The following is a 10765-nucleotide window of genomic DNA, read 5'->3' on the forward strand; positions in this document are numbered from 1 at the left end:
TGGTTTGCTGAAAGGATAGACTGCAATAATATATTTAATGTGGAAGCTAGCATTCCAGAATTTCTTCATGCCTAATATTTAGCAGGATTAAATTTACTATATATTATGGAAATGATTCTAAATCATTTCTGTATTGCATAATGAAAGAAAATTATCATATGTATTTATAGCAGCAGGGAAAATTTACAAAATTTTCACGATAGGATAGTATTTATGTATTAATTAGACTTAGCACTGTACCTTTTAGCAAGGCCAGCAGATTAGGACATGAAAATAATTCAGCTAATCAGTGTGGTGCTCCTGTCGTTTCACAGCTGTTTGGCCTCTGGCGGTCTTCAGTCTTCAGTGTGTTTGCTGTTTGTGTGGTTGTTTAAGCTAAACTGACTTGCAGGGCCTTCCCAGGACAAAGCTGGTCATTACTTATTTGAGTTGCTTTGGAATATTTACTGGTGTGATTTGCATTTGGCTATATCCTTTCCTTACCTTTATGTCCTTTCTCTGCAGCCTATTTTCTGCATAGCAATGCTAGCTGGAGAATAGGTAGGAATTCAGAGAGGATTAACCAACACTTGAGAATTTTATGAGTATTCATATGATAATTTGCTTAAAGGTAGGTGGCAACACTTAGGGAGATTTAGGAGGTTTAAAGGCACATATCCACAGTTTATCAGAACCTTTTAAATTGTAGTAGATCTTTGTGTTTTTTTTTCAAATTTAACGTGGGATTTCACTGATTGGCAGGTAGCATGAGAGGTCAGGACATGTGGTAATTTATCACTTTGCTGATGATATATATTTGAATCACGTTGCTATTGAGGAAGGTATGCATGGACCCAGTATGCGTGAGCTCACCTGAGAATCTGGATTGACTGTGTGTTTCTTACTTAAAATGTCATCAGGCATGTGTCATAGTCATTACTGATGCTCATTTGACAGAGTGGAATATTATGAAAAACATATTCTGTACAATTGTGTAAATCAAATCTTTATAAATCACATCTTGAAGATATTCACATAACAAAAAATAATGAGAAGTCTGAGTTATTGTGTCTAGTACCTTGTGTAGTTTCTTACAAGTATATAAGAAAAAAAGTGTAGGTTATAGGCTCTAAGGAAGTTAATACCCTGGTTATAGTTCATATAATTTACTACAAAGTTTATGTAAATGATTATAATCACATAGTTACACATTAGTAAGTACTCCATCATTTTCATTTTTCAATGCACTAGTGCTTAAGAGTAAAAGAAAAAACATTATAATTAAGATAAACTTTATCATTGAGGACTTCCTGGAGAAAGAGAAATTTGAAACACACAAAACAGATTTTCTATCACTTTGTTGAAGGGTATTCCCATACTCACAATGAGGCCTTATGCAAAATATAACATTAGTGGTAGATGTACTGAACAGTACACTCAGGAACCTACATGGTATGATTCACAAACAGGGACAGTCTGCCCACTAGTGTCTGAAGTTCTCGTGGTTTGGATAACACTTTGCTATCTGTTAAGAGAAACTGGTCTCCCCTAGGGAAAGGCAACCCTAAGGCTGGTTCAGGTATTTACCATTGAAGGTAAATGTTTTTAGATCCTTTATTAAAAAGAACACAATTAGTTTGGGTCAGAGGATTGCCAGATACAATTTGACAACTTGACATTATCAGAAGTATTATTACAGTGAACAGATGAGGATCATAGATACGTTGTCTGCTTGTTTTAAGGAATCGGACCTCATAAGTAACACAGCCTTACCCACATTTGCAAGTGGGGATAAAGAGCCCAAGTGCCCATCAGTAGATAGTGGATAAAAAAGCTGTGGTACATTTATACAATGGAACACTACATGACAGTAAAAAAGAAAATTTTGCCATTTGCAATAGCATGGTTGAACCTGGAGATTATTATGTTCAGTGAAATAAACCTGTCAGAGAAAGACAAATACCATGTGGTCTCACTCACATGTGGAATGTCATGAACACAAAAAATGACAGACAAAATAGAAACAGAGTCATGGACACATGGAACAGACAGACAGCTGTCGGGGCGGCAGGGGTGGGGAGAACTGGGTGAATGAAGGTGAAGGGATTAAACAAACAAAAAATGCAAAGACATGGACCACAGTGTCATGGCAGCCAGAGGGGATTGGGGGGGGAGGGTGGGTGGGGTTTGGCAAAGGGGTGGGGGAAACGGGAACATCTGTAATAGTGTCAACAATAAAAATAGAGTTTAAAACAAAAATTTTTTACTATAATTAAGGGCAATTTCAATAAGTACCTTCTCACACAACCTTAGTAGAGAAGCTGGAATAATTTCAGGAAACGATTGTTATATGCATTATCTTACATCAGGCTTACCAACATTAATTTTTTTTTCCTCCCTTCAGATGTACATCCAAACAACAACACTTACTGTCTCCATGAGCTTAAGTGCTTCGGTGTCTCTGGGCATGCTCTATATGCCCAAGGTTTATATTATAATTTTTCATCCAGAGCAGAACGTTCAAAAACGCAAAAGGAGCTTCAAGGCTGTGGTGACAGCTGCCACCATGCAAAGCAAACTGATCCAAAAAGGAAATGACAGACCAAATGGCGAGGTGAAAAGTGAACTCTGTGAGAGTCTTGAAACCAACAGTAAGTCATCCGTAGACTTTCCGATGGTCAAGAGCGGGAGCACTTCCTAATAGATGTACGTTGAACATTCTTCTACTAGTCTTGGGGACTGTGCTACATGGTTCCAAGGGCACGATGGAACTCGCACACTGTGAGACCATCATGGCTGTGAGAACCACTTGGTTAGAACCACATTATTTCAAGGTGCATGGCTCTCCTCCAGAGCACAATCATGCACACACAATCTCTTTCCAAAGTGTGACACTCAGGTCTCTTTTTAAGGCATTACAGAGCTTACAACTTGGAACTATTTTCCAAATATAAAATTCTCTTTTAATAATTAGGGACAATTCTTTAATCTTTGTTAGTTCATTATTGGCCACTTTTTATAGCATTGATAATTACCTAATGTTTATAGAACATACTATCAAAGGTCTTAGACAAATAAATGTTATTTGGATATTTAGGGAAATGAGAAAACTGGTTAAATGACACGTGAGGTTAATACTTGTTTCCCCCAGATGGTCCCCTTCTTTGGCTTCCTTTGATTTCCCTTCTTGAACATATTAAGATGATAAGAACTCTTGTCTGAAAGCTTTGTGATGCTGAAAATAGAATCCTTTTCTACAACCACCACTAGGCTTTGCCTTTCCGAGTTTACCTTCCTCTCTCTATAGTCCACCCCCAAAGAAGAAAGTTTTAGTCATACACAAGTATTGAGCTAATTTAGGAGACTTAACTGATTTATTCCGTTCATCTTGGTATCTATGGAAGAGTAGCAGATAGATGAAAATTTGTATTGTAAAAGCACCAGAAAGCTAAGTATAGTTAAAACAAACAAAAATAACCAACATCACATTACTAGTTTTGTAGATGGATCAAAAGTAAATAAAAGCAAAGGTACTTGCAATTACAGTGGCTTCCTATCTTTTGGAAATACAACACAGGCATTTAATAATTAAGGCTAAAACCTTATGTAAGAACACTGTCCTCCTCTCAGATTCCTCCAGAAGGCTGCTTCCCCTATTCTCTGTATTTTTTTAAAAGATTTTATTTATTTATTTTTAGAGAGGGAAGGGAGGGAGATAGATAGAGAGAGAGAAACATCAATGTGTGGTTGCTGGGGACCTGGCCTGCAAACCAGGCATGTGCCCTGACTGGGAATCGAACCTGCGACACTTTGGTTCACAGCCCACGCTCAATCCACTGAGCTATGCCAGCCAGGGCTTTTCTCTGTATTTTTGACATGATATACAGGGAAGATTAAGAGTTGACTTTATCTCCCTTAATTATAATAACAACCTAGAGTCTTCACTAGATATATAAACCCTCTCTTACATCAAGATTTTTCAAATAAACGTTATTTACTATAAATGCCCCATATGCATATGTGCCCTTAGAAGATAAATATTGATTAATTAAATTTATTGGCTTCAGTTACTATCAGACTTCTTGAAATGATTGGCCAGATCCTCTAGGAAGATTACCTTCAGCTCACTGATACCAAATTTAGTCACTTGTAAAGAAAGAAGCTTTTTAAGAAATCTGCAAACACTCCGCACATATTCACCTTTCTTCAAACACGAAACCTTGAGAAACTGCAAGAGAAGGTATGATAAGAATGGGTTATGCTTAAAAAATATTATAGCTATCTCTGATTATTGGTAAGCAATTAACTAAAAATGAGCCTACTTGGGATCCTAGCAAAAGATGAACTATAGCTGCTCTCAAAGTCATCAGAGTAGAATGCTTATGATTTGAGAGCAGAATCTTCTCTGTGTTTTTCTGCCTTGACAGCATCAGTACAGGAAGATAAAACCTATTGTGGGATGGATGACAGGGAGCTGCTATTAGCCAACGAGACTCCCTGAACACGGACACTTAGTATGATCCCCCAGCGTCTAGAGTCATACTCATTTTTTAGCCTCAATCCAGAAAGCTTTATAAGCAATGGTTGCAAATAGGAACAGCCTATTACAATGGAATAAATGCCAGTGATCCCAGACTCATCTGTGGACTCTGGTGAGAAAGAAATTCATCAACTTTTCCACCCTTTCAAAAAATAAACAGGTTCCCTGAAGAGGAAAATTTTGAGTATGGCTAAAGACTAATCCCATATTATAGAACTAATTCTCATACATTTTCTGTTTTCCTCTATTATCGTATGTTGATGATGAAATGGAAATTATACAGCATGTATACATTTCCCTGTTTTCTCTAAAATAAAAATGAAAAACTACCATTACGAGGCTTTTATGGAAAGTAACCCTATAATAATATCCTGGAGGAGCCACACGCTCACTTTGGGCATATAAAGAAAGTTAAAAGGCTGAATCAAGATCGAGTCAATTATTACCTAAAAGGAAGTTAAATTCTACTTTGGAAATTTATTATATTCCTCTTTCATAGGAGTAGTTTGGGTTTGAATAACTTGTGCCCAGGTAAAGTGATTATAGTTTGCACATTCAGGAGAGATAGTGCTTGAAATCTTCACACATCCTTGCACAATCCTATTCCAGGTAAACATTGTTAACCTCTGTTCACTTACACGACTAATATCATGGACCCCAGCGTCACTGTTATCTTTACTACATGTGCCAGTAGTTTTAATGGAATCAAAAGTCTTCTAAAAGCATAAACTCCCTAAAAGTTTCAATAACTTGAATAGCCTAAATGCAATATGTGTCTTCTAAAAGTGAATCAGGTCTTTAGAAGTGTAACTGAGGATTGGAAAAGCCTTTGTCATTTCATATCTGTAACTACCCCATATCACCTCAGATTTAAAACTCCTCCTCTTGCAATGGGTGGAGTCTATTCTCAGTAAATCCAGGCTGATGAATGCAACAGTGCAGTGTCTGTGTGGCTCAGCCCCACACTTTCTGCTACCAGACTATCGATAAGTCACTGTTACTACAATGAAGTGAAAGCACCATCCATGAAAAAAGTGTTTTGTAAACTCTAAATCATCATATAAAGGTAAATATAACATTTTTGCCATGAAAGTATAGACTTGTCTATGGTTATTAGAAAAGAGAAGACTTAAATTAAAAAGTTACTGTTTTAGAATCCCTCCTTTTTCAATTATGTTGAGGATTTCAATAATTATGACTATGGTTCTATCGTTGGCATTTTTTCTGACAAAGGAGCTCTGTGTTTTTGATATACATGCAATCTCCAAGCCTTTCCCTTCATGGCCGTGGAGTAGCTCCTCTAGCCCATCATACTTAGAAACTTCATCTCAGTGATGACTTTTCAATGCCAGCAATTCTGGCCATTTATTTAAGGTTTTAAAGCTTTAAAATCTACACAGAAAAAAAATAAAAGTAATGTGAAGCTGGAAGGGAGACCAACAGGTCCATATTAATTATTGAATTTTTAGAAAACTACATTTCAACCAACCAAACAAAAAAGTTGTATTGTTTCATGAAAGGGCAGGAAGGGAGTTAGAAACAAAGTTGATATATATGAATTTTGTCAACCGTACCTGATTAACAAATGGGTGTAACCTGGTATTCCCCAGCTATGCTCATGAATAATTCATGAACACAGCTACTGCTAGAAGTAGATTTGCTTTCCCTAGCTTATGAGCACAGTGTGGTGTGCACAGCACATTCCTTGTTGCTGGGCTCTAAAACTAATTTCCACATATTTATTGCCACTGTCAAAACGCTCTCTGCTAGCTCACATGTACATCTCTAATCCATTTTTCTCTGGAATAATTCTGTGGTAAAAGTCCTTGCAAACTATCTGCCATTCACAAGGTTTTTGCCGAATCATTGTTTTCACGTTGACAGAATCATCGGTTTCCAGAGCCTTGCACTCCTTTTTCTAAGCATTGGAATTATTAAGATTACTTTCCTTTTCTAAATTATAGTCTCAATTCCCAATGGAATTCTACCACCTTTTCCCCTAGTGTTCACTTCTAGGAGTTTAAGAAAATGAAGTACAGATCTTTAACTAGCTGTGGTTTTAAAGCTGGAATGATCCTTGAAGATGGTCTGATCCAAGTTATCTTCTTTTGAATAAACATCTGAGTATCCTGTTCTTTAAGATCTTTTTGAGAATTTTTCTTGTATTTCAACCATAATTTTTCTTCGTAGCTTCCCACAAGTTTGATAAATATTTCCTAGATTTTTAGTTACTGTTGAATATACTGAATAAAGCATGAAATTAAACAGCCTTTTTGAGGGTCATTTTTCTAACTCTTACGGTAATTTTTCTTTATTTTGTGTACAAAGCTCTATGAAAGCCCATCAAAAACATAGTTGAAGTACAGCTTTTATTTTCTTTGAAGAAATTTGGAGGCATATGAAAGTGTTACATAAATTAGAAATAAAAAATAAAATAAAAAAAGTAAATGGGCATAAAAATCATTATGTTTCACTTTACACCAAACTAATATAGCGAACACCTACCTTGTGCACGGGGTAAGTAGAAGAGTAGGATTCAATCTGGGTTTGCTCAGACAACAGCTGGCCCCACACAAACCTACTCTGCTCCCACACCCACAAAAACCCAATATTTTCGACTTTTGACCAGTGATAAAACTGAGGACCAGTGACCTGGCTTAGTAAACTTTTCACTCATTTTGGAGCAAACAATATAATTTAACACCAGGTCTAAAATATACTTCCTCTTCACTGTGCCACAAAATTAACCTAGAAGTAGTGTGAACAATGTAGATGGAAAAGCAGATCTGTCACCTATTTTGGCACGAAGCTCCTAATATTCAGTTTTATCATAAACAGCAAAAACACCTACGATGAGCACTTCTTCCGACTCCTGGTGCTGATGCTAGTGATGGTGCACTTTGCAGGATCTCAGTCTCTGAAAACCTTGTCTGGTCAGTACCAGTGGAGATGTGCACTCACAGGAAATGAGTCTGATTGACAATTATGTCAGAGGGAAATCTTCACAATTTCCTTATTCAGTGTTCAAAAACTAAATTATTCCTTTTTTGCCTAATTTTTCAATTATAGTTGATATACAGTATTATATTAGTTTCAGGTGTACCACCCAGTGATTAGACATTACGTGACTTACTGAGCAATCACCCTGGTCAATCTAGTGCCCTTCTGACACCATACAGAGATATTACAATACCATTGACTGTATTCCCTGTGCTGTGCTTTACATCCCCATGACCATTCTGTAACTACCAATTTGCGCTTCTCTATCCCTTCATCTTTTTCATCCATCCCCCCAACAGTCCTCCCATCTGGCAACCACCAAATGTTCTCTGTATCTATTAATCTGTTTCTATTCTCTTTTTTGTTTATTTTGTTCTTTGGATTCCACATATAAGTGAAATCATATGGCAGTATCTCTCTGTCTCACTTATTTCACCCAGCGCAATAACCTCTAGGTACATCCATGTTGTTGCAGATGACAAGATTTAATTATTTTTTATGGCCGAGTGATATTTCATTATATATCACCACTTCTTTATCCATTCATTCTTCCCTATCTTGTTACTGTAAATAATGCTGCAGTTAACATATGGATGTATATATCTTTTTGATTCAGTGTTTTGGGTTTCTTCGACTAAATATTCAGAAATGAAGTTACTGAGTCCTTCTTAGAATCTTGTTACATAGTCTTTGTTTTAAAGTTTATTTTGTCTGGTATAAGTATTGCTATCCCAGCTCTTTTTTTCATTTCCATTTTCATGAAATATCTTTTCTATCCCTTTACTTCAGTCTCTGTAGGTCTTCTGATTTGAAGTGAGTCTCTTGTAGATTGCATATGTAAGGAAGGGTCTTGCTTTATTATTCATTCGGCTTCCATATAAAACTAAATAATTCCTCCAAAATCTGTTTCATCCTGAATTGGATTTATATAGTGAAATACAAAAATATTTTGCATTTTTCCCATGTATTTCTTCTTCTGATTATTCATTCATTCCAGAATTCCACGGAAACACAGAATATCACATTTGAATTTTAGAACAGAGTATTTATTCTATCACATCTTTCAAATCCCAAAGGAATTGTTTGGATTTAGATTTACTGGAAATTTAAGTATGAATGTAAATTTGACTCAGAATATTTTGTTATTCATATCATTCTAATAATCTTCCAATAATGAGTTTTACTTATAGTTGGTTGGTACTAGAACAATTATCTATTCATTCCTTCTTTGAGGTTATTTATTGTTTAACATCTCCATTTGTATCCTGTGTTTGAAAGCAGATCATAAATATGTATTGGCAATAATCATATTTACTTTAATATTTACAAATATTCTGTGTACTTGGTATTTTACTATGTTCCCTTTTAGAGTTTTCAAGTGTCATTTTTAAATGGAAAATATACTCATTCTCAAAGTACAACTAATTATGATCGGTAACCCTTTTTGGTCACCAAAGTAGACTCACAGAATTTAACTGAGGTTGTAAAAAACCTTTTTTTGTGTGTGTACTCCAGGATAGATCATTTATTTGTTCTTTCAATTTTTGTACTGCAAATCTTTGTTAATGAAAATATACACTTAATTACATTTCATCTAAATTTATTAAAGATTAAAACTGTTACTTTTCAGGGTTCTGCTAAATACCTATACTGTAAATGAGAGTATTGGCTTTACAGATTAAAATTGCTGCTTCATGTTTATTCCTACAGTCATTGAATTCATATTAGATGTTTTAAAAATAATAAGAGCATAGTAAAATGTGAATATTATAATAGCCATTATGGAGTCTGAACTTTAAAATTATTTTATCAAAATAACTTATTATTATATACTATTAATTTCCCTTAATTTCTCTTAACAGCTTCCTCTACCAAGACGACATATATCAGCTATAGCAATCATTCAATCTGAAACAGTGAAACGACACAATATGAAGAAATCTGGTATGTGATCTGAAACAGTGAACATGCACCACCAAAGACTCACTCTTGGAGATCTCTGTAGACTACAATCAATCAAATCAATAGTCAATCTTGTAAGGAACAAAAAGTAGCCATGAGCCAAAAGTATCAATAACAGAGAGTGAAGAAATCCGTGTTCTACAATACAACCCATGAGTGTCAAGCTAAAGTATCGCTTACTCATGAGCAGTTAAAAATAAACCACAAAAGGAAAACTAATGTTAGCTTGTGAAAAACAATGCTGTTGAAATAAACCATGTCTGATGTTACTCTTGTAAGTATTTTTCTGTGATTGTGAGAACTCCTGTTCTTGTCCCACATTGTTCAACTTGTATAAGACAATGAATCTGTTTCTTGTAATGGCTGACCGGATTGGAGCCCTGGGTTGTGCTAAAAATAAATGCAATGGTTGACGCATGCAATTTTTATACAAATAATTTATTTCTAATAATAAAGGAATGTTTTGCAAACGTTGAGAGTTGTTTCGTTCCAGTTTTAAAGCCAGGGGGAAATCTTTCTAGTTAGGGCTTCTGCTGTTATTTAATCCCTGCTCTAAAAGTCCAAGGAAATACCATTTCCGTGAAGAACATGTTTTTGTACATTCATGTGTATATGAAGAAGGTTGTCTTTTACTCCTATATGGAAAAGAATTATTTGTATAAGATTTTGTGGATATTTCAAGATTTATGTGGCAGTGTTTCATAGTAATTGCTTTATTTATGAAGAATCAAGAGATGGTTTAAGGTGAATCGCTTCAGGTATCAAAATTAACAAATAATAACTTAAACTTTACTTGGGAGAATGTCATATGAAAATCACCATCTTAAAGTATATCAGAGTGTCACTGAAATTTTCCATTTTCTAAGTCATAACTTTTGCCTGATGAAATACTCCAAGGTATCTCATGTTAACTAACCTTTTCTCACCCAGGCCTAGAATCCACCGACATCAGTGAAGTAATGGGCCTTACCCAGTCAGTACATTCCTCAAAGCACAGAATTAGCATATTCATTCCCTTGGCATCACTAAAGAAACCACAGTTCAGATAATATGTCAATGCTTTCTTATTTTCCAAATGAAAACATTCATTGGTTCATAGAACAGTATCATTAAAGAGAGAGAGAGAGTCCGGGAGCTTGTGTCATGCTAATAAACCATGCTAGGATGGATAAGGGAGCCTGCTAAAGGCTTTCCAATCTGTTCCCATTTTCATCATGGGCTCCTCTATTCTATACAATCCCAGACATCCATCAAGTCAATGGGTCTCTGCAATCATTTTGTTAG

General features: G+C 35.5%; 1 protein-coding gene across 1 annotated transcript in view; it reads left to right on the forward strand.

Annotated features, from left to right (window-relative positions):
* Positions 1–9741, forward strand: part of GRM8 (glutamate metabotropic receptor 8) — a 794519-nt gene extending 784778 nt beyond the window's left edge. Inside the window, exons 10-11 of the mRNA XM_045855677.1 lie at positions 2384–2630; positions 9382–9741. Coding sequence (XP_045711633.1) covers positions 2384–2630; positions 9382–9431 — 297 coding nt within the window. The 3' untranslated portion in view covers positions 9432–9741. The remainder of the gene's footprint in view (positions 1–2383; positions 2631–9381) is intronic.
* The last annotated feature ends 1024 nt before the right edge of the window (positions 9742–10765 follow it).

This window comes from Phyllostomus hastatus, unplaced genomic scaffold (genome assembly GCF_019186645.2).
Source record: "Phyllostomus hastatus isolate PE091 unplaced genomic scaffold, TTU_PhHast_1.1 phas_scaffold_114, whole genome shotgun sequence".
Lineage (NCBI taxonomy): Eukaryota > Metazoa > Chordata > Mammalia > Chiroptera > Phyllostomidae > Phyllostomus > Phyllostomus hastatus.